Below are 25,108 nucleotides of genomic sequence, written 5' to 3'. Positions count from 1 at the left end.
GTACAAGGTGCTTCCATACCCCTTTTTCCTACAAGCTGGTTAGCATTAAAAACCAACATTTTTCCATGAGTCTTCTGATTACATCCCATTGTCCCGTTGCTTGTGAGCTACATTAAATACTGATATTTCAAGACAGAGGAAGTCAGTAACACCAACACCATTCTACAATCAGATGCATGCTGAAACAAATGTACTTTGCTGCCAGTTGTACTATAGAATTTGGAGGAAAAAATTCATTAAAAGAAAAAGGGTATTATTATTCAGATCTGAATTTTTTTCTGTCTCTTAAGTCTACAGCTTAGATATGCTGGTTACATGCCAGGAGCTGTCAGTCGACACAACAGTCCGAGTCACCCTAAGCTACATCTCCTGTATCATGTGGAAGAATGCCTTTGTGTGCCTCTGGTGCCCAGGGACAGTGGAGAACATTGATCATACACTGCAGGTCATGAAAGCTTTCGGGGCCTTCTCCTGCACGCCCATCCGTTCTTCTGGCCAAGTCACTCTGGCCGAGTTTGTCTTACAATAGGCCTAGAAGAGCATTAAGAAGTGAAGGGAAAACCACCTCATAAAATGAGAAATCCACAAAGATGAGGGGTCTGCATGCTTGCTGTCTCTTTGCAAGATGTTCTTGTGCTTGTGAAACTTGCCCTCCTGCACACACCAGCCTAAGCAGTCAAGACTGAAAAATAATCAGCCTAGTCAGCAAAAGAAAAACCATTCCCTTCTGCTCCTCAGGTGTATTTTATTCTATCTACTGCCCAGTTACAACCTATTTATTGTCTTCCAGTGTGTACCTAGAGCTGATAAATCAGTTGCTCTCCAGTCACTGCATTCCTGTGTTCTGCTTGCCTTTGCTCTAGCTCCCCAAAACCTGCTGCTATACACTAACAACAACAAATGGCATCAAACACTAGTAGGTGGAGGTGTTCATTGACTAAACTACCCCATGGTGTCAAATCAGCTGAATGTATTCCTTGAGTGTTGCCCACAACAGCACATGCCTAAATTTGAAAGCATTTGCCTCACCCTCCTAAGACAGGCAATTTCATGTTATTTTTTTTCTTTTAAAATCCTGTAATCTCTCTCAAAGCTCATCACTTTTCCTTGTTGTTTCAGCCCCTTGACCCTGCTCACTTGATGTCTGCCAGCAGGCCTTCGAGGAGCAACAAGTGTGACAAGCAGCAAGAAAGAGGGGAAGGGGCTCAATCAAGAAGAGTAAAAAGACAGCAATGCAGGAAAAGGCAAGGAGCATGAAAAGTAACTGAAGGCTTAGGATTTTTGCACACAACAGCCCAATCGTACCAGCTTTGTAAGGAAAATTTTCCTACTACTTAACTGCACTCACTATCAACCTCACTTGTCCTTCATATCCTAAATAACTACTCAATGTAAAAAAGATGCAGGCAGTGCCTCCAAGGAAGCCTCTCTCCAGGGACCACAGGCCTTCCCATGTAACCCTCATTGTTATTCAGTTAACGAGTAGCGTGAATCTCACAAGAAGCAAACAGGAAACCAAAACATCTGTGAGAGAACTTCATAGAACGTGCATGTTTGTAGTCAAAGTCAAATTCTTATTTTTGTCTTAGAGAGGCAGTAACTTTAAACTGCATCATCAAAAGCCTCTCCACACTAAATTTGAGGGCAATACAGATTTTTTTTATTTTTAAACACAAGCTGACAGTCTAAGGTAATCACTTATTTCTACTCAGTGGGTCTTTTAAGAAAAATGCTACATATCACAAGGCATGCCACAAAATATCTCAAGATATAATGATGCCAAATTCAGTGATGCAGGAGATGATCTTTTTCTGCCTAACACAAAGTATTTTTTTTTTTTTTAATTTAAATACTCCAGTCACCCAAAAGCAGTCCTGAAGTCATTGAGTACCTTCTAGAAGCTTATTTTGAAATAATCCAGAAGAAAATTAGGCTGAAACATTCTAAAAAAAAAAAAAAAAAAAAAAAAAGAGAAAGAAAAAAACCACCACAAAACAACCTAAAAGGCAAAAATAAAACAATTCATTTGGACTCACAATGAAATACAATTTAATTCAAGCTGGTTTTAGTCAAGAATTCTTCTCTGGTTAGAAATGCCCCATTAGTTAGAAAACTGATCCCCCATCCCAAAATGACTGAAATCACATTTTCATCTTATACTGCTCAAAATCTGGCCTGGCCATCAAACACTAAAATCCCATTTTTCATGTGCATTTGCTTTTTTCCATCTACCGAGGGCAAATGAAAGGTAAGAGGTTTCCAGGAGCCCTCACAATGACAAAGATTTTTCTTAACAAGCACATATTGAATGCCTCCACAAAAACTCAGACAACAGCTGGCTCTGATGGGAAAAATCACTCTCCAGTAGGAAAAAAGTTAAACCACAAAACAGAGGGGGTTTTTAACTACTTTTTTTTTTTTAGAAATCATGAGTAAAGTGAATTATTAATTGCGTGAAAGGTTCCAGCATTTTCATACTGTCTCTAACATCAAGAGTTGCAGTAACTATTCACATCTTAACAGGGATCTGTAAGTGTACACTGTTGCTGACAGCAACCCTGCCTACTACTATTAAACTAGCTGATCCAGAACTAGGGAAATACTTAAGAAAAGCCTTTAGGAGAAGAATTTACTTAAATATTTTTCCTGGATTATTTTCTTGGATGTACCCAAAGAACGTTCTCCACACAGGTGGAAAGAGAGCAAGGAATAGCTCAGACTTTAGCAAGCACTAGGATGCAATGAACAAGGTCAGGATTAGCAGATTTTATCCCAGCTCCTTGGGAAAGGGTATCTCCTGTACCATATGCTTCTCCCATCTCTAGTGATGCACACTGAGACCAGCTGTTGCTCCTATTTAGACACCATTCTATTCAGCAGGCAAAGAAGTATCACCTACAGCAAGGAATGACGCCAGTAGAGTGTTATTTTGAAAATGACTGCCTCCTCAATTTATCATCATCCAAGACCAGCCAGAACAAGTAGGCAGTCCATTTTGAAAACAAATGGATTAATCAACTAAAAAATAAATCCTCCGAGGCCTGGCGGAAAGGGAGGGAAATTGCCAGGGCATGAGTGTTTTACAGTTGCTGTTCTTTGCCTTCTCCACCACCTGGAGACTGACCCAGGAGAAAGCACCTGGTGACCAAGAAGGGACCCACATGAAGCACACCCTGACATGCCCAGAAATCAATCCCCATCCAGTGGACAGGGCAGTGCCCATTCCTGCTGATGCTGTGCAGCATCCCCAGGGGCAGATTTACAGCTGTGCTATGACAATTCTTTGTTTCCTTCCTGCAACTAAGTAACCTTTGGGAGACACTGTAGCTGTAACCACAACTGTGAAAGTTGATCATAGCACCACCACAAAGCAAATGGATAGCAACACCTGACTGAGACAAACAGACATTGGCACTAGGAAGATTAAATGAAATTAAAAATGAAACCAAGATGTTGTGCTAGATATTCCACAATTATCCAGCAAGCTGTCTCTGGCTCTTAAGACTTTAGACAACAAGTGTGATAAGGTTAGAGCACCTCAGCACTGGGGGATATCTAGTCACATTCACTATGCCAAGGACACTTGGATTTTAATATTTCCCATTTTTTTCATTATAGCCTTTGAAGATTTAACCTTGTACTAGCAGCAGAATTAGAAGTGGAAGAAAATAAAAATAGCACAGGATACAAACACTAATAGTACCTAGCATATCCATAAGGTAGACAGCAGACCACATGTCTGCACTGCGAATCAGCATTGACACATTCTACATATGTGAAATTTAAGGCACTCAAGTTATGATCCAAAAGAATACAAAAACAGTCTCAAAGAAAACACAAGAACTAAAGTATCAGTTTACTGCTAATTCACTGTGCTGCAAACTCCTGCCTAAACGCAAATAAACGCTGTGTCCTTTAGGTCAGGTAGATGAAAAGTCTTCTACCAATAAAAGGCATCTGTCAAATTTGCAGTACAGAGATTAAAAGCATTTGAAAGGTAAATCTGAAACCCCAGACTGAAAAAACACTGTGCTTTCATTTAAACACGTTACTCTGCACGGTTACTATAAAGCTCTTCACTCACAGTGTAATTTAAGGACCATTTGGATATTCTGTTTGGAAAAAGGTGTCAAATTAAAGAAAGTGGTGTCGAGTCCAGAAACTTTGTGAAAATGAAGCCCCATCTGTAACAGCACCCTATAGGGTTTTATTTCAACAGCATTATTATATAATTTTAATGGTGCCATAGCATTTGCCTCAGAGACCCCCACCTCTATGAAAAGACATCCCTATTCCTCTCAGCCACAAATGCTGGTGACAGATCACACGCAGTCAGCAGCTAACACTGTAACTCAGCTCATGCTGTAATGGCCATGTGAAGCACACGGCTGTACCAGGTCTCCAGACAGAACCTGCCTGCTCCCATGGACAGCCCACATTTCCCTCAGTGCTGACTTCTGACACTGAAGGCCAGAGAGGACTGTGGCCCCTTCCGTTCTCCTCAACCTTGCTAATGCAGAGAAAGGGAAGAAGTTGGGCCAGCAGATGCCACCCTCACGACGAAACAGCAGGCAGTGACAAACCAACTGCATACCAGAAGGGATGATTTTTGTTTGTTTTGGTTTTTTTGTCCAAGGGTATTGAAGCTAGTATGAGCTAGTAGATTGTGTCTGCTGCACAGTATCTCCCTAACCACTTTTAGCCTGTTGTCCATTTGGAATCCTGTCTGGCAAAAAAGGCAGAGCATAAATAATTCAATTCCTGCAAGTTTCATCAAAGTGAGGAGCCTGTCAGTGGAGACACCCCACACTACCTTCTACAATGTAGGAAATAATCCAAAATACAAATCTGTCTCCCTTACTACTTTTGCACATGAAACAAGCTGTCTTTTCAGAATGATAAAGTTTATTTAACCAGTAACTTACTCAAAGGCCACAACAGAAATCTCTACTATTTTCTGCAAATACAGGGACTGATAAATTTTTTGACTTATCAGGTCTTTCTGCATTGGACATAGGTATACCAGGGAAAGAGTTTCCTGATGTCAATGTGTGATGTGCACTGAAGCTGCAGAAAAGAGTTAAGATTCTTTCTTATGTCCCTTTCTTCCTGCTAAAGGGATAGATTGCAAGTGCCACACCAACAATCCCAGCCATCACATAACCTCCAAGTCAAGTAATAAATTATTTACTACAGTTCCCTATTTGAAAGGGAGTCAATTAGTTAACGGGCCATCAATTAATACTCAGCCAGAAACAATATGAAGAGAGGAACTGGTCTGAACAGCACAGCTCTAGAAACAAAGAGTGCTTTTAAACTGGATACCTCTGTGTTCAAGCCAGTATCTTGCTTCACTGAACATCTATTTTAATACATAAGCGGCTACATTTGCTAGCAAGACATCCTGTTGACACCTATTCAGTCCTGCCCTACTTTGGCATGACAGTCCTGTGCGTTCTGCAGGGTTCAAGTGAGTGCTCGGATACATTCAAAGGATTACAATGCGATGTATTTGAGGGCATGAGGCAAAAGCTTTGTTTCCCAGAACAACATCTGAAGGGCAGCATCCCCTCGAGAACGTCGCAAACAAAGTTACCCTGGAGACAGTCTCTGAGGAACAGTGACAATTCTCTACAGACAAGACGATCTGCTGGGTTGGTATTTTAAGTGGGGGGATGGGTGGTGAGTTCTCCACTCGTTTGGGAAGCAAGAAGAGAAATGAAGGTGAGGGAAGGAAAAATAATGTTAGGAACTTATTTCAGGATCTTTATATTAAGAAAAGCCCATCACTCCCTCTACTAGAGAATTGCATCATTTTACTGTCAGGAAGTGAACAGCTTTCTCAGTTTCTTGGCGTGATTTTCTCTTAACTTTGCTTTCAGCCCTGCAATCTAAGAAATGCAGAACTCTATCAACCCATGCTCAAGAACGGAGGACCCTGCATTTATGGACTTCATTTGCTGAGCCTGGTGCCTCCGGTCTTCAGACAAGGAGCTCAGCCAGGAGAAAGCACCACACACATGAAGGCATGAGAACTCACCAGAGGCATCACAGCAAACTGAGTCAAAATACATTTTTTTTTCTTTTTTATATTGTCAAAGCCAGGTATTCTGCTTTCTGAACAAACATTCACCCAGCCTTACCCAGGAAAAATATCTTTCATTACTATTATTTTTCGGCTCTACTTAGCTCTTTCCCACAGGTTTAGATACTGTTTCTATTGCTTTCTAGGTAGTATATCTGGTTACTATCCATCTTATATGTGTATTTGGCTTTCCACATAATGCTCTAGAGGTGTAAGCATTATTACTACATAACCACCAATGAACGTATCTATAAAAACCAAGGAACATTTGACACCTCTGCAGCCAGCACTTCCATAAGATACTCAGATTGTCATATACCAGTGCAAACTACCAAAAAGAAAAATTATAAATAAATAAAAATCACACACTGCAGTGAAACATTAAAATGGACTTGGCCCCTAAACCAGCTGTAAGTCTAACTCTCAGAGAGGTTCACACCCCACAGCTCCCTGCATTTTCATGAGTGCTATAAAGATTGATCTCATCTCCTTGTATCAAGTTTTCTGTGCCCTAAGCTTCCCACCATAATAGCGTTCCAGAGTGATATTGGATACACCAGCCCTCCTCAAAAGTTGTTCTTGATTGCATTTTGCCAACTGGCCAACAAGGGATAATGAAATTCAGCATGCAAGCACTCCCCCAAGAGCTGGAGAATTTCACATCTGTCATATATTTACTATCCAAAAAGAAAGGCACTGTATTTGTGCAAGGGCTAGGGCTCTGAGAAACGGGGCTGTCACCAGATGTTCCACAGCTGAGAGTCTGCACAGCCTCAAGATGTGAGGCTAATCAGTGCAGGCCCTAAATAATTAAGTTACTATGCTTTGCAAGAACTGCTGGCTGTTTAGAGGAGAAAGACCACAATTCAACATCCCAGTGAGAGGAAGGCAGAAAGAGCTCATATATTATATAGGTGAATGGGGGACAGCCAGCATTACCAGGGCAGAATGCACAGGACCAAGTGGGAATCCACATCAAGCTAGACATCAAAATAGAGCAGTCCCACCTTCTGGGGCCTGCTAGGAAGATTTTGGCACCAGCGCCACAAATCACGGCAGAAAGCAAATAATCGGAGCCATTTGGGTTTCTACTAAACAGCGTTCCCGATCCTGTTTTTAATTAAGACCCCCAAGGACACTGCACAGAGACTGTAAGTTCATCCATTTTGCGCCTCATCTCCTCCATCTTACTGTCTTCCACCTCTTTAAATTCAGGCTCCTGTGAATTCAGGTATGCAATCTGAAACAAGGACTGTAGCTGTCAGGATGCAAGGACCTGGCTTGCAGTGCCTCGCAACAACTGCTCTGTGTCTGGAGAGGTGGCAGTGCTAAAGACACACCAAAACAGCTTCTTACAAATAAGAGCTCTCAAAATTTAGTTTTGTTATAAAGGTAAGCAAGTTGGGTTTTTTCTGAAATTATTTTTTATGGCTGGCTGATACTGTAACACAGGACTTTCAAGCACTTTTGTGACCAGGGCTCAGAAACTATAAGGTGTCTGTTGGTGATAGGAATTCATTAGGCATTTGGCAAAGAGGCCTTTTTGTTTCCCAATCAAATTAAGGAAAACAACTAAACATTATTAGATTTTTTAGTCCTCAGAATTCCCCCAGAGCAATATCTAATAGTAAGATTTCTAATTGCACATGCCTATAAGATCACAAATTGTGATGACAGGTTGGATTTCAAGTCACAACAAAGACATGAAGGCATGTCAAAGGTTCCTTCCATGAGTCCAAGTTTAGACAGACCAGCTCTCTATGGGTTTCTTTATCCATACAGTATGAAAATTACATCTAAAGCATATATACACACTTGTATGCATATAAACACATATTGAGAAATAAAATCAAGTGACCTGGATTTTCCTACAACTCTTACAAGTAGGCATTCTTCCTTGAAAACATACTAACAATTAAATATACACAGAATTGAGCAGCAATGCTGACAAAATACTGTTTGAGGTGATAAATAGGACTTGGCCACTAGTCTGTCTTTCAGAGCAGAGGAATAAAGGGGTTAGCTGTTCCCAGGAACACCTGCCAGCCCTGGTGCCCACTGCCCTGCTCCAGCAGAGGAGCAGACACATTAGAGGGAGGGAGAGGCTGCCTCTGGAGAAACACACAGCAAGCAGCAGCTGGCAGGGTGAGTACCAGCCCCTGGCTTCGTGGAGCACCACCGTGGTTTTCCCTGCCTGCAGAGACACTGCCACATGGGTTTGGCTCATCCACACCCTTGACTGGAAAGGCACTAAGCCTCCCAGCTCCGCTCCAACCTGCCACAAGTAGCACAGCCAGCAGCACTGCCTTGCTCATCAGCCAACAGGCACATCTCCCCCTCCATCCTGCTGCACAGAGAAGTGCTACACGAGACTGACATACCAAAGCCAGTTTCCTTTCTGTCATCTGCTCCCCTGATACTAAACCAGCCCTTACTGCAGCCTCCAGCATTTCAGTAATAGAAACAAGACACTGTGAATTAAAAGTTGGAGACAGATCTTCAGCACCAAGAGGTGCAGGGGGGGGGGGGGGGGAATTAAAACAAATTCTCACTTAAATCAGCAGCACTGATGGACTTCTAATTTTTCCTGGAAGAGCTTGAAGGGGATCAGTCTACTGAGAGAATAAGGACTGAGCACAATGCTGTAACTCTCAGGGCAGGGGAGCAGCCCACAATCTAGCAAACTCACTGAAGGCACTAAGATTTGAGAGATTAGTGCAGGGTACCTTCTCCTCCGTGTAACATTCCATCTTTCCCCAAAGTAACCCCTCTGGGCTGAGCAAACCAGATTTAAAGTGTATTTACACAGAATCACCAACTTGCCATGGGATTTGAATCAGACCTCAAAAACTCAGTATTAAAATGCTATATTTGTTTATGGCTCCAGATTCTGGAGATTTAAGAACAGGTGACAATTCAACTGAGATTCTAAAATCCATCAGGCATCTCAGTTTCCACAGATTATGGTACAGGAGGGAGTGACAATAACTAAATTACAGATTTCTAGTCCTTACCTCCCCTTCTGCCCATTCTAATACACAGACTGTCTTGAGAAGGATTTTTAGCTCCCATGAGTCTTACAGGAAACAAACTTACACCTCAGGGTGGGTAACAAGGCACCCAGCACTATCAGGCACTGCAGAAAGCAGCCCAACACAGCAAAGCACAAGGGAATACATAAAAGAAGATGCTGCTCTGATTATAATTCCTTGAGTTTATGGGATGCATTCAGTACTGCACTGTAACTAAAAACCCACCAGCCCAGGCCCACGCTTGTTACAATGGGCAGATTGCAGCATCTGTGTGGTGTTGGCTAAAAACCCATTGCACATCCCACATCTTGGAGCAGAACCATGACAGAACAGGCATCAATCCTGCCAGGCACTGGGAGGGATATTCCAGGGAGGCTGCCCAGCACAAAACTGTTTGATGAAATCGGGGAAATTCAAAGTGAGGAAAATCTTCTGAAGTCTCTGACATGCTTTTAATTTCTTCCCATACCACAGCATCTTTCCCAGATCAGTTGCTTACTGAGCAGCAGGAAATGTCTTCCAAATTCAAATAAAACCACATTAGCAAACATATCCAATTCAAAAAAAAAAAAAAATCATGATCAATAAAGGAAACAACTGAACAACAGTGAATATGCCATGGGGTAATAAACATCAGATGGCTCTAAGATTCATTTAACATGAGTGGAGTTGATAAAATGGATGTTAGCAATATCTTCTGGGGAATCAGTTTCATTTGCAATAAAGAGCTTCTTCTTGGTGTTTTTGCTGGGCAAAGGGTGCTCTCCCTAACAGGAAAACAGCAGGTCTGCCCAGATCTCGTGGGAGCAGGTTAGCAGCAACTGAGGAGGAGGTGCAAGAACAAAGGTGGCCATAATTCATTCCCTCACTGTCATTCTTTTCTCATTTTAGCTTAGAGTACTTCAACACGCCCAGCTTAAATGTATGAGAGAACTAGGGCCAGAAAACTCTCAGAAGTAACTTTTTTTCCTATCCAACTCCAATGGTTTAAGCTTAGCTGAAGTTATTAGAAGGAGAAAACAAATGACAACACATTTGTGGGCATATTCACATGCAGAAAAGAGGTGTTACAGCTGCGTGGGAAGGATTGGCATAGGAAGCTTTTGCACTCACAAAACCCGGCCATGACTTCCCACCTGCTCTGCTGGAATAGACTGTCTCTGCCCTAGCATTATGCAGCTGCTTTGTCTGTGAAGATGTCCTTTGGTCCTGCACTTCTCCATTAACTGGGGGAATAGATGCACGGCCTCACCCACCAAATCCCTTTATTCAGCCCAGAACAGCTAGATTTCTCCAACCCCTGGCAGCTTCCAGTCATCTTCACCACAAGAAAGCTTATCTGGAAGTACAGCATTACCAAAGTAGACAGGAATCAGCAATTAGCCAAATTAAGGTAATTAGGCAATAGGCAAAAACAAATAGGGAATGGGTGGGCAGTTATCTCCCCTATTCATGAGGATAAGGAAAGGGAAGCTGCTGATTTCTGCTGCTCCTTCTTTACTGCACCAGCCTCATGTGACCTCAGCTTGCCCCAAAAAACAGTCCTTTTGGAGTATCTTGCATGTCCAGGAAAACACAGGACAAGGTATCTTCTCATGTGTAGAAAACTTCAGATGTAAAAATGTTCCTGGTGCTCCATGGTACCTCTGGGTATTGGCTAAGGGATGCCTGTACCCATATTAGTCAGCCTTGACCCACTACATTTTTCAGTCCTGATTGCTTAGGATTATTAACTCCAAAAGGATGTATAGAGAGATCATCCTCATGTGTAATTGGAAAAGTCAAGCAAGCTTTTTTGCTTGTTTTTTTTTTTGTTTTGGTTTGGTTTTTTTTGGTTTGGTTTTCTTAAGCATTTACATCTAATGCCAAACCACAGTAATTGCATCACTTACATGGAAAATTACTGTGGTTTTTCATTGGAATGCTATTCTTAATGCTCATCTATCCATCAGAAGTGAAACAGTTTTGGTCCTATCAATATCCTGATGAGCTGTAAGTTGATGAGAACATGAGTAAAATTTATTCAGAGAGTAACTTCCTTGAAAGCACCCATTTTTAATAGTGATCCCTTATTTACTCTGTGCTTAGCTATGACAAGGACTAGTGAGGAATAGGGCTGTCTAACAGTATTTGCTAGCCAGGGACTACTGCAGAAGAGACAGACCTGGATCAGCATGGTTGGATAAACTCCATATCCTCCTGAATCCCAAGAGAAAGGCCAGCAATACCCCAGAGATCCTGTCATCTCAAGCACATGGCTGCTCTTCATTCATTTCTTTAGCAACAATTCATTGGGAAGAAGGTTTTATCCAGGTAACCTTTAAGCACCCTTATCTGCATGAGCTTCAGTTAAAAAAAAATTGCTAAAGGTTTCTAGAAAGACAAAGGAAAAGGAAAATTGAGAAAGACTTAAGGCATTCAGGGACCACTTGTTTTTCCTCTCCAGTACCACCCAAGCCGTTTCCAAGTTGGCTTATTTTTCCCCAACACACCAGCATGATCCCTGTGATGCTCTCCCAACCTGCTGCCACCAAACCACCTGGCCTATTTGCTCAGTGCTTGCTGGGACCAAGCCCAACTGCACCAGCCATTACACTTGTATAGCCTGTACTGGGAGAAGATTGGAAGGCTCAAGGGACTGGCTGCAAGCTAAGGTTTCCAGATCAAATCAAGACTAGGTGAGAAACAAAGAACCTAATCATCCTACTTAGCAACTGCCTGGCAGCTGATACAAAATGAATAGTTAGAGTAAGGTCAGCTTTTTAGATAGCATATGTCCACACCACAACACCTACTCATTACCTAAGGTTAATAACTACACAAATATATTTTTTCAGGATTTAACAAAACTCCTCATTGCACAAAGCTATTTACACCTCTTTGTGAGAAGCTCAGCACTGCACTTTTCAGTTCTGTTTTTTAAAAAGTGACTTTTCGTAAAGAAGTTCACTAATAAAAACATTTTTACAATCACAGTAAAATATAATAGGAATTAAATTATGGCACAATAATTCACACTTGACTGCACAGAGGCCATTTGGCCTTCATCTTTGTGTCTGAATGTGCTGGGTGGAAATTACTACACCGTAATTCACATGCTGTCACATCTTATGGCTTGGCTAACACTTGAAAAATTCCGAGCACAGAGTTGGTCACTAGAGATCAGAAATCAGTCTTGTCATGAAATGGTTACAAATGACAGAAGCATCAGATATTTGCAGGACTGAAAGGTAACACAGCTTACCCCCTCCTGCTCCTGTGAGAGCAAGCACATTGCCTGTGGCTGCAGTTCAGAAAGAAACCCACGTGCCTGCTGCTCTACACCATACATGTGAAAAAACATCAAACATTTAGGATGGGAAGGGACTAAAGATCATCCAGTTCCAAGCCCCCAGCCAGGGGCTGGGACACCTTCCACTATCCCAGGTTGCTCAGAGCCCCACCCAACCTGGTCTTGAACACTCCAGGGATGGGGCATCCACAGCTTCTCTGGGCACCTGTGCCAGGGCCTCACCACCCTCACAGTGAAGAATTTCTTCCTAATATCTAATCTAAACCTACCCTCTTCTAATTTAAAGCCATTACCCCTTGTCTCTTCACTACAGGCCGTTATACAAAGCCTCTCTGCAGCTTCCTTGTTGCTCCCCTTCAGGTTCTAGGAGGCTGTTATACTGCTTGGTGTCAATAAAAAACTTGCTGAGGATGCACTTGCTCCCTTTGTCTGTGCCACTGATGAAGACATTAAATAGCCCTAGTCCTGATACAGACCCCTGGGGGTAAAAGGTCTTGTTTCCTCCCCATAGCAGGAAGATTCTATGAGCAGACACATTTGCCAAAAACTGAAGAAAAAAACCCACCTTATCAGATAATCCCCTTAATATCTCCTTCCTAATTTAGTGTGAAATTTAGATGTGAGAGAAGTGGGTCTGCACACAGACCTCGCACTGCGTAATGGCTTAAACAAGAATTAAACAGTGGGTAGTCTTAGCAAGGTTGAATTTCACCCTCTATCAGCTTATAGATTGATCTGTCATCAGATGGGGAACTTAATACTCTCAATTTTAGTATAATGCTGCTAATGAAAGCACTGTAGTATATACAGAGAACAGCCACCCCCTTTTATCAGCAAAAGCCTTCCTTGATCACTTGTTCCACTATGGAAAAGGTGGCACGGCTGCAGGTAATACAAATTGCCAAGAATAGCAAACATTATAAATATTTCAAGGATGATTAATCTTTAAAACACTGAAGTTAGGCAGAAGCCTGGAAGTCAACTTGGCTATTTCACAACTAATAAAACATGTATCTTGTATTTCATTGTGACTATATAAAGAGTATTGTAGTAAAAGGCAATTATCCACCATTCACTAGCTAACACAGCACTTGTACAAGTATAAAAGAAACACAGTATGTATTTTAAGCAGTGACAGTATTTTCACTGTATTAAAATAGTAGCAAGGCAAATGTTCAGCTCACATTAAACAGCACTCTGTCACCGAAGACCAGCCTGCTAGCATCATATATTCCCCCAAGATAGATAATGCTGCTTGCTTTAACAGAATCATTGTCACCAGGCAACTACCAGTGCTGTTCAGTAATAAATATTTCCACTGTTCCCACAGAAACTGGCTTGGCATCTGGACCTGCTAATGCCTAGAGAGATCAGCCTGACCTTGGAGTGCCATCTTTTCACAAGGATGCAGCCCTCACCACGGTTGTCTCCCAGAAGCATTGCAAAGATGGAGCAGAAGCTCAGAGGGCAGGAACGGGACAGCAGACGAGGCTCTCTTCCTTGCAGCTGCAATGACTTGAAAGGACTTCAAATTTCATTTTCTACTCTGAGAATGATAAATTAGTTCAGCCCCATCTCAAACTAATTCTCATATGGAGAGACAAGATGGCATCTGTCCCTAAATGCAGGAAGGTCACTTTACAGCTATGCCACAAGACTGCATAAATAACTTCTTGGAGGCAACCAGTTTTTTTGAAGTTAAGAACTGGGCCAGCAGCATCTGTAGTCCTGACAGTTTGGTGCTGTCAAGTATCAGTATTAGGCCTTAAGCTTCACAACAATACAAGGCTCCAGGACTTGACAGGTTTTGTCTGAACTACAACCTATTTTAGCTTAAATCTCCAAAGTTATTTGAGAAGCTTTGCTGCACTTACAACTTCCCCCGGGATCAGATAACTTTTGCCTAGCTTGTCCTAGCTGCAATGTCAGATTGTCCTGGGTTTGGCTGGGATAGAGTTCATTTCTTCTTAGTAGTTGGTACAGTGCTGTGTTTTGGATTCTGTATAAAAATACAGAATCATCTTCATATACAAGGCTGGAGGGAAGTAAGCAAGCATCTGCATGGAGCTTGGTTGCTAGCTGAGCTTAAACCATGACACAGATACCTATTGTTTGTCCTCTAATTTCAGCAGGTTTTGGTTACATTGTTGTTAAACTTGCTCTGACTTCATTTTTGCTTGGTTTTGGCCAAGTGTGTGGTTCTAACCCAAAAATCACATTGAATATCAAGGAAAATACCAAGAAATTTAAGAAATCACAGGAATGACTAACCCACCCCATGGATCATCAGGAGGGAACAGTGTGCAACCCATTAATACATACAGGGTTAAAACATATACAAAACAACCCCAAGCAGCTGCAAGACCAGGAGGAACCAAATCCCACAACTTGGCCCAAGCAGGATCCAGGATGCTGACAGCTCACTCATGTCACAAGTGCAAGGCAAGAGCGTAGCAACAGAGCAAACAGGTAGATAGCCAGGCCTGTTGATTTTATTGCATTGTTACAATCTCCAACAGAAACTGGGCAATTTGGATTCTCGCTTAATCGGAAAAATAAGTGGTTGTTCCTTTTTGGACTTTTAAAAGAAGCAGAGTAACAACAATTAACTCATTCATTGTTGCCCATCATATAATTAGATACTCAGTACAATCCTTAAAAAATAATTTTCAGATAAATAACAATGAACCAATCTGACGGGATGATAAAGATCTTTGCATACAAAAGGCCCTCAGCTCTCTTCCAGTGCCTAAAATAAGTTACTTGTTTAGAGACGTGCCAAATTGCACCCCACAGCCATCACTGTGGTATCCTTCCTATCCTGCTCCTAACAGCACGCAGCCATGAGTCCCTTTATTTCTATTAATATTTTTGTCCAGCAGTCTGGAAGTCTTAAATCTCTGAGCCACACACGAGCACGACAGCAATGTGGCAGAGCAGGTGTACATCTCTCCAGGCTTGCAAACTGAGCTGCTGCCTGTCATGTCCATCTCATTTCAAGTGAACTTATGACAGCATTCATTTGTGGGTCAAGAGAAATCTGCTTTGTTTGGGGTCAAGGGGAGGAAGGGTTGAGGAAGAGAACAGCTGCTCATTCCAGAAAAATGTCTCTTGGAAATCCACCTGCTACAGGGAAGGAAGATCAGTTTGCTCAGGTGTATATGGGGGGGAACACAAACCAAGGAGCACTTTCCTGGGGCCCAGACCAGATGCTTTGGAAAAAGCTTCCAAAGAGGGGCAAAAAGAAAGCAGGGGTGGAAAAGTCCTGTTCCCTTAGCAGAGCTCTTGCAAAGGATGTAAAAGGCTTTGCTTTCATTGTTATTGCTGATGGTTTTATTTTATTCCTTGGTATTATTTCAGTCTATCTTGTGTAATTCTCTGACTTTGTATAACAGGTTTAGTTTTAGGCAACAAATGGATTTACAAGCTTTGCTGTAGCTTAGGAGAGGGGATAGCTTTTGGGGGGCTTCTACACTGCTCCAGGTTGTGCCCTAACTTGTAAGCTATTTTCCATTCAAGTCAAGGGTAACAGTAAAGAAAGCAGCCACTACACAAATCTGCTATTATCGTAGGTATTTCACAGGGCTTAATTTTTCTGGTGAGCTATGATTCAAAGCAGTCTGAGCAAAACTAGACAGTGCTGTGCCCGTGTATTTTGGATACAGCAGATTAACATCATCACTGAGGAAATGCAAGGACTCATGACTTTTTCCCCTTTTATGATTTCTACAGCTTATCAACAAGATGGCATTGTACCAGGGCAGTATTCTGGAAGATTACTTTTCATCTTGCAGATCACTGAAGTATATACCCTTTGACTCCACATCTGTCATCACAGCCCAAGACACATAATCTACTCCAAGAGATGAAATAGCTAAAACAAAAAAAACCAAGCCCCCTCAAAAAAAACCCAAAACATCAAAACACCCCCACCACCTCTCCAATTTATGAGATCACTGGTCTAAGAAATCTGCCTATAATGCAGCTACCACTACGGATGAAGAGGCCGTGTCAGAGAACTCAAAAAGGGAACGAGATGTAGCAAGGTCAGTCTGAAAAAGTAGTTCATATCATCTCCAGCAATCACTACAGGACAGGAGTCATTCCAGATCATGAAAGAGGAACTCAAATGCTTGAGTCCTGTTAAGCATAAATTTTGAATGCTTTCTGTGTGCAGTGAAAAGAGATTACTAAAAGGGAAAATAAAATTTTAAAAAAATTAAAAAGAAGGGCTTAACTGGGCTATTTTTATAAGGAAAGGGAGGCTGTGACGTGTTTAAACAACACGCCAAAGTTCTGAGATGGAAGCTGCATCCTGGCCACTCAAGAGATCAGAACAGGGAGAACCAATCCAAGTCCTTTGGCTCAAACCAAAGGTGTTCCCTCTCCACAGCTCAAAGATGGCTATTGCACTTTCACTGGCGACTGATCAGATAATGTAGGTGTTGGTGAGATGTGTGATGGTCAGATTAACCACCACTGACTGCCACAACCACCACAGCAAACACCCTGTACGTTTGGTCTGGAGAGCAGCATAAGGGATAGAAATATTTCCAGGCACCATTCCTGCATCTCTGGCATTTGCTCATCTGTGGCATAACACAACTCCTAGGAAAATTATGACATTTTCATTTACTGGGACTATCAGGCAGGACTTTCCAGCTACAACGGCACTGAGAATCTAAAACACAACTGCCAGAGATATATTTAAACCATTAGTTGCTTTAACTGTTAATACTACTAATACTACATAATTATAAAGATTTACAAAACATTTAGCATTTAATTTTCCTGGAGAGGGCTGGAGAGCACCTTTCTGAATAGCTCTTTCATTACATCCTAATTGGTCAGCTCAGTTTAAATACTCATTCTAGTTTTCAAGTCAGTGAGGAGGGGTCTTTCTTGAAGAACAATAGTACAGATAGCCTTTGTCCCTAAAGGTGTTATATAAAAAGACAAGTTGTGCTCTATAGTCAGCCAATTACATTTATTTTATTTTTTCATCACCTTTTTCCTGTAAAATTTTGCTCCAGTGTCTTAGCACATACACAGAGGATCAGTTGGTTAAAGCTCAAAAAGCCTGATGAATATTTTAAAAGCAGGGGCCTACAGCTTACATACAGGGAGTCATGTAATTTACAAGCATGCTTCCACTGGCCTGTAATTAAAATGAGATCCTTGGTAGAGCTCACCTTCCATTTAAGCATCAGAAAAACCAGGTAGCCAGATTTTCCAAAGCTCTGCCCTGTGCATTTGGTAACTATTACTGCTGATAGGAGCACCTGAGCCCTTCAGCACTTGTGAAACCTGGCAGCTTACTTCTAGAGCTTGGGTTTCTCATATCAAAAGAACCCAACAGGCCCAAAGAATTACATGTGTCACATTTCACTTAAAGAGTGTCCTGGCTAATAAAAGAGATCAAATTTTTCTGCTACAGCTCTGTACTGCCAGGTTTTGGGGAGGGAGGGGGGTGGTTACAGGGGTGGCTTCTGTGAGAAGCTGCTTCAAGCTTCCCGTGTCTGACAGAGCCAATGCCAGCTGGCTCCAGGACAGACCCATCACTGGCCAAGGCTGAGTCCATCGGTGACTCTGGTAGCACCTCTGGGATAACATATCTAAGAACAGGGACAAAGCTGCTGCTTTGTGAGAGGAACAGCTCTGCAGACAAGGTCAGTGAAGAAAGAGGGGCAGGAGGTGCTCCAAATGCCAGAGCTGAGATTTCCCTGCAGCCCATGGAGGTGAAGCAGCTGTGCCTCTGCAGCCCATGGAGGTTCACAGGGATCCACTTGCAGCCCGTGGAGGAGGCTGTAACCCCATGCAGAGCCCACACTGGACCTTGATAGGGCTCTGTGGAGAGAGGAGCCCACCACACTGGAGCAGGTTTGCTGGCTGGCAGGATGTGTGACCCCATAGGAGGAACACACGCTGGAGCAGGGGAAGAATGTGAGGGGCCCTCCCTCTGAGGAGGGGGAAGGAGCAGTACATACAAGGTGTCATGCACTGAACACAACTCCCATTCCCTGTGCCCCTGTACTTCTGCAAGGAAGAAGGTAAAGACATTGGGAGCAAGTTCACTTCAGGAAGGAGGGTGGCAGATGGGAGGGTGTTTTTATGATTTGCCTTAATTTCTCATTACCCTACTCCGATTTGATTGGTAATAAATCCATTTTTCCCCAAGAACAAGGAGGAAAAAGTCTGTCTAATGAAGCAGCTAAACTCAGAAAAAGAAACCTTTATGTGTCACCAGAGTTCTTTGTTTCAGTAGTTAAGTCATAATGTAACCTGGGAATTTCAAAGACCTGAGGTGCAAGCAGGAAGAGAAATCAACATCCTGTAAAAAACCCTACACCATTAGGAAAAGACACAGACAAAATCCTTGCTATTTTCTCTTCTTTTCCCCTCCCACAGGCAAATTTACACCACCTCTCACTCACCATGGGCAAACGGTGTTAAGAGCATTGTGAAGAACAGCAGCTGTGATGACCACATGACTGTGAAGGAGAGCTTGAAAGTATCCCAGCAAACAAGGGTTCAAACAAAAAGGTGAGCGTCCTCCTGCACTTGCTTCCAACACTTCAACTGTTGTTGGCCTTCAATTCACATCCAAAAAGGGGAAAAAAACCCAATCAAAAATAATAATAAAAAATATCCCACAGCCAGTATCCAGAGTCTGAGACCTAGAAATGAGAAAGGAAAAAAAAACTGCAGTTAGTAAAACAGTAAGATAGGTGTTTTCAATCAAGTCTTGATGTGTTTCTTTGCTGCCAGCAGCTGTAAAGGCAAATGTGTCTTCCTCACTCCCTGGCTCTTCAGATTCATGCACACTCCTACATAAAATAACAAATAAAACATAGGCCTGTGCAGAGAACCAGTTACCAGTTGGTGGATAACCAGTGCTCTGCTTCCAATCTCAAAACAGGGCTCCAGACAGCAGTTTTGAACAAAAAAGCTAAGACTTTTCCCTCCCTTTTGCATTTCTGTCATGCCTCCGCTGTGGATGCTAACGGCAAGATACCAGGCCAGGCAGTGGGATTAGTAACATAGTTTGGGAGTATTTCCACTGATGATATGCCAAAAAGCCTCTCTTCGTTTGAGGCGACCTGTATGGCTTTTAATCACTGAATCTGCACCAGGCTTTGAATCCAAATAGAGCCCAAAGTCACCCTTATCCTACAACCAGCCACTTTCTAGTCACTGCCAGCGACTCACTGCTAGTCGAGCTGTGCAGTTATTTATTGTGGAATTAAAAATAATGGTCTTGTCCATCCCACGCGCTTACAGCAAAGAGCAGGGAAATCTGAATCCGTGCTTGACTAGAAACATTCGCTCATTTAACTGGAGAACGTATTCCAGCTTTCCATCATTTTAATCTCTCCAGAAGGGGCTAGATGGCCATAGTGACTCAAACTTGGCAGGAAAAAAACAACTATACAGAGTTAAACCACGGCAGCAGTTTGAAACTTAGCTCCCCACTGACTCTAAAATGATGAGGAAATATGAGGAATTGAAAAGTACTTTACATATCTGTTTTGAACTCCTTAGACTCTGCAGTCTTCACAGTACTGGTCTAATTAAAAATCTCTCCAAAAATCTCTGATCAACAGAAGTTATTCTTCTCTGAGCACAGAAGCTATTTTTGCCAACTTTTGTTCTTACCCAAAACCGAGTCTGAGCCAAAAAGCTGTATGAAAAAACTGTGCTGCATGCCATTGTGATGTGGGTATATTTCTGAAAGTCTGGCATGACAAAGTGGCCTTTGTTTTGCTGCCTATCTTTACTGATCAACTAAATAAAACCCCACATTGTTCAGAACCAAAGTCTATAAAGAAGCTGCATTTTTTTTTAATAAATATATCTTGCACTGCCAAGATTTTATTCTCTCACTTGACTCTCCTCCCCAGTCTGTCCCTGCAATTTGTTCACTCAAATGTAGCATTTAGTTTCCATAGTTTTTTCTCCTCTCTTGTAAGTGGGGTTTCTAAAAAATCCAAGGTCAATCTGCAGTCAAGTGGCTTCTTTATGGACATCCTTGAAATTAAAACTTTGCTTGAGCTGAGACTAATCAAAATGGTCATTGATAATACTAAAAGTCAGTTTTTCAAACAGGGAAGGGCCTCATGAATATTTTAAATTGTACATTCTAAACAGTGATCAAGTTTTTCATTTATATTTTAGTAGGCTACCAGTACACATCAAACTACAGCACTGCTATTATTTATGCATGGCATGTTCTATAGCACCCTCTGTAAAGTTTTAAAAGTGAGAAGCTTTTTGTGCTACAAAATTTCAAAAGGCATACAGAGATGGGTGAAAGCTATCCAAGCACAGGTACACTTCCCTGAAGCAAAAGCTCAGTCAGGCAGTGGAGGAGCACAGGTTTGTTTTCAGTTTTTATTTGTTTAAACTGCATCAGTTCTGAATAATCTAAGCCTGTTAGAAAGAGATAACATTATGGTGCAGTAAAAGGGTTTTGGGTGTAAACTGAAGAAGCCACAAATTAATTAGGCTCCCTATCCCAGAGAAGGGGTAATTGTCAGCAAAATACTTACATAGTGCCCTTTAAATTTTTTTAATCTGTCTATACATTCCTTCATGAGAGGATTCTAGGAATTTTCTTCTATTATCTCATGGGCTGAGGCTGAATGAGCAAAGGATTCACATGCCCTCTGCAAAGTCCAAATACTAATTTTTGGGAACTAATGTCTTGGAACCACCAGAGCCACAAATAAACATCCTCCTGGAAAGTACATTATTGAGTCACAAAGCTCCTGTGCAAAAGAGACAACAGGACTAGCTCATCACTATGCATCATTTACTCCAGTTGTAAATCTGACCAAATACTCTCTGCCCCACCATCCTTCCTGCCAGAGGAGAACACGCCAGAGCCATGGCCTGTCAGGTGGTGCCTGCACACCCTGGCTGGCACCACCTTGCCCTTAAACCTGCTTCTGCAAAGCCTTCAACCCCTTCAGCTTAAGCTCACACACAAACACTACCAAATACACAATGTGTCTGGAGACATGCCAGCTGTGTTTAACAACACAGGGCACCACTAGATTAACCAAATACATTGGAATGCTGCAAAATTCTGGGTGGGTTTGTATTTCACGTAATCAAATAATCACAGTGTGTTTGTGAACTGGGTATCTGCAGGGAAACAGCTACATAGGAAATGAGCACAACAACCATTTTCTTAATGGTCATTCAACACCCACAAGCAGCATTGTAAGACACAGAAAGAGGCCTGCAAAACAAAATTCACTTCATCTTTGGATTACCTCCAGGTAAAGCACAGCCAAAGAGGGGAAACTAGAGAAAACAGTTCACTATCTGTGAACTGTTCGGTGAGGAGTGTTACATTTATTGATGCAAGACAGGGATACACTATCACAGTGAAAAATTTAGGGCTTGACTTAAGGGGTTTGAACTTTAACCACAAAGATGATGCAGCCTGCATTGATTTAAGAAAAAGTTCTTCTGCTCACTGGCCTTTATGCCCAAAGGGCTGCCCCAACACCTTCACAGTCGGATCTGCTGCATCACCCAAACCAGAACTGCATGCTGGCAGTTCCCAAAAATCCAGCTCAAAGTGCTACTGACAGAATAGGAGAAAGCTAAATAAAGGAAACTAAGGCCTCATAGTGAAGAGATGAGCAGTGAAGTATTCATCAAGGCGTTGCTCATAAAAGAGCATTATAGATACACTGACAAACTCAACATCTACCCAAGTCTGTTCTTCAGCAGTCGATGTCAAGCAGCACATGGAGCATTTTCTGCGCTCATCTGTCGACAGTCTACAGGGAGGGTGAAAGAGAAAAGGAAACCAGTTCACGTGGTGAGCGAACAGATAGGCTGAATTCAAAGCAGAACTCACAGCAGCGCAAGCCAAACCTGTCAGAACTCCATTTAATTACTGCCTCCTTCCAAGCACAAGCAATTGCACCTGCACAAAGCTCTACACTACCCTCCTCTCACAGCAAAAGCTGCTTCAGGTATCCAGAGTTTCCTGGGCACTTGGGGTACAGCCAGGGGAGAGGCGAGAGTGTCTTACAGAGAGGCACATTAGCAAAAGCCAGATACAAAGGCTGGGCTTTTCATATCCAGTTTTACTTGCAGCAATTTTCTCCCCACCCCTGAAAATGTGCATAGCAGAACTAGCTTAAACAAATCAAGGATACAAGGACTGCTTTATATTTCTTAATAGAAAAGATTCCGACACTTACTCCCCTCCTTTGGCAAAAGTCACCTACTAAGTAGAAAATAAGTGTGATGTTTCAAACAAATATTGATTAAAGTCACTATTTACGAGGGGAAAAGCTGGGAAGTAATTAAACTCCTTGAAGCTGATGGTCCAAGCTAGAACCATGGGTGTAAATCCCCATCCTCAGCATCTCCTACTTGAGATAATTTATTTCAGGCAAGATATTCAAAATTTTGCTAAGATAGGGAAGAGAAATAACCCCAGCAAGAAAAAATAAGACATGCAATCTCTGCAAAATTAAATTAACTGCAATTTATTGTTAGAAAATTTCTTTAAGTAAGAGAATGGGCTGTTATTTCCACTCCCATTATGAATGGCTAAGCAAAAGAATTGCTGCAATACATTTGGCCATAAGTTGTTTGCAAAATGCTATTTTTTTTTTTTCCAACATTATTAAAAAGGAAAGATTTTGCTCCTCCGACCTCTTTCCACATTTATCCTATTTCAAATCCCTTTCCCTGTCAGGTTTTCAGGATGTGGCTCCCTGGTCACTTTGTGGTGGCAACAACACAACCTGCCATGTAAAAGGTCACACAGACTTTAGCAACTGTATAACACAGGGGGAGCAGGGCAGGAGCAGGCTGCACTCGTGGCATTTCCACATGAACTTTCACTCAGAGCCACTCACTGAAGTTCCTCCTACAGGGACATGCTCATTAATGGATAGGTCTTTCTGTGTTTTAAGAAGTCAGGAACACTGAACTATCTGTAAACTTTTATCTCTGTCTGCATTCAGCCCAGGAGAATGTTCATCCTATACCACAAATACTTCCGAAATCAGAGTTCTCATTGAGTTCAGAAACAAACACTTTTGATTCTCAAAATCATGAGTTGTCCATGGCTTTTAGCTCTTCATTTCAAGTTTGCCAGATGTGAGGAAGCACTGTGAGAGAGCCAGTGAGCCTTCTTAGGGCGCCAGGACTTGCCAGCCTGTGGTTCAAACTGCCCACATCTATGTCCTCTTTCTGTACTGCAGACACTGCTGCTGCTCTCACACCTCTGCTGGGGCTGTAAACTCTGAGGGAAACACTTCAACCCTCTCACCCAGTATGTGCAAAATGACATGGTATTTCTAAGTCACTTCTTCCAAGAAAGATTTAAAATGTGCACTTGCACCTCTATTGCGCTGAATTGCCATTCCCATATATTAATATTCATTTCATCCATATTGTTTGAAAACCCAAGACCATTCTGCCTGTTATTTCCTCCCTTATACCTGATGTAGCATTCTGGAAAGTAATTTTTAAAACCTTAAAAACAAGCTACAATGATAGCAAGGTTTAATAAGTTTGTGTTTGTCCTGGAATCTTCAGTATCACTGCAGTGCTACTTACACTTCCCTGAGGGGAGAGGCTGGGGCAGCAAGGAGCCACTCTCAGCTCAAACCAAGCTCATCAACCACCTGTTTAGGCTATAATTCAAAGTGACAAAGAGCTCTTTCGATGTTCTGCGGGATTTGCTGCAAAATAACTCTCAAGTGTTAACTGAGTTAATTCATTTTAGATTAATCAAGCCTTTGATAAAAGCACACCCGAATACAGACCGGCTGAATATAGCAGCGGCTTTTTTTTTTTCTCCTGTGTAGGTGAAATAGAGGCTTTTGTGCTGCTCCAGAGGTCAAAAGGGGAACTTGAGCTATCAGCTGCTTGTTGGTTTTCCCATTCAATCCAGAATCAAAGCAATTTCAGCAAAAAATGATAATTATACTAATAGTGAAGCCATTCACACATCTTGTGACTACACATGGAAGGATGGGGAGAAGGAACAGACAGAGAAAAGTTAAGAGCCTTGGAAATATGGTCCAGAAGCTTAGAAAGAATGTTCTGAATTGTACATCTGAAAATCACAGCTACTGAATGTTCCAGACTTTCTTTAAGTGCCTGCTGGTTATCCTTGGCAATATACTTCATTACAGATTTAAGAGGAAAGTACACCATTCACAAGGTCCCTGCGTGTGTGCAAATATATGATAACACATGCAAAATTTCAAAAGGTGCAGAGTATCATGAGAGGATGTGGTAAAATATGCAAATGTTTGTATTGCATTACCCCCCCCCCAGATCAACGGGCTTTCTGAAAACTGATTACAAAAAACTTGGTACTCTTGCTGGTTAAGCACCACCTGCTAAAGCAGCTCACAGCTGGCAAGAAGCATGTCAGTCCCTCCACTCCAAATCCATCAGGGCAAAAAAACCCCCTGTAAGTCTTGGGAAAAGCTATGCAGCTCTTCAGACAAGCTGCATGGCACCATAGACTTCAGACCACCTGAAACAGTCCTATGTTGTCATTGTATACAGCAGTTATTACAACAATGCTCCAGAAAATTTCAGGGAGGTGTTAAGATATTTCTCAAAAATTTATTATACCTACATAATGCACCCATCTTTCTCAAATGTTTCAGTTTATAGCACATCTTTATAGAGAGAAAATAATGCATA

At 42.0% G+C, this 25,108-nt stretch overlaps 1 protein-coding gene across 23 annotated transcripts in view; it reads right to left on the bottom strand.

The window, feature by feature from the left end:
* The window catches only part of ADGRL3 (adhesion G protein-coupled receptor L3), a 492,473-nt gene that overhangs the window by 296,250 nt on the left and 171,115 nt on the right, over window positions 1-25,108 (bottom strand). For 22 of the 23 annotated variants that reach the window (XM_069012991.1, XM_069012990.1, XM_069012994.1 and 19 more), the window contains one exon: window positions 18,844-19,086. In XM_069012991.1, coding sequence (XP_068869092.1) covers window positions 18,844-18,898 — 55 coding nt within the window. In that variant the 5' untranslated portion in view covers window positions 18,899-19,086. The remainder of the gene's footprint in view (window positions 1-18,843; window positions 19,087-25,108) is intronic. The other variant, XM_069013007.1, reaches the window with a different exon arrangement.

The sequence above is a fragment of the Aphelocoma coerulescens genome, chromosome 4, assembly GCF_041296385.1.
Source record: "Aphelocoma coerulescens isolate FSJ_1873_10779 chromosome 4, UR_Acoe_1.0, whole genome shotgun sequence".
NCBI classification, from domain to species: Eukaryota; Metazoa; Chordata; class Aves; order Passeriformes; family Corvidae; genus Aphelocoma; species Aphelocoma coerulescens.
Note: the sequence above shows the minus strand (reverse complement) of the source record. Positions and strands in the feature narration are given on the sequence as shown.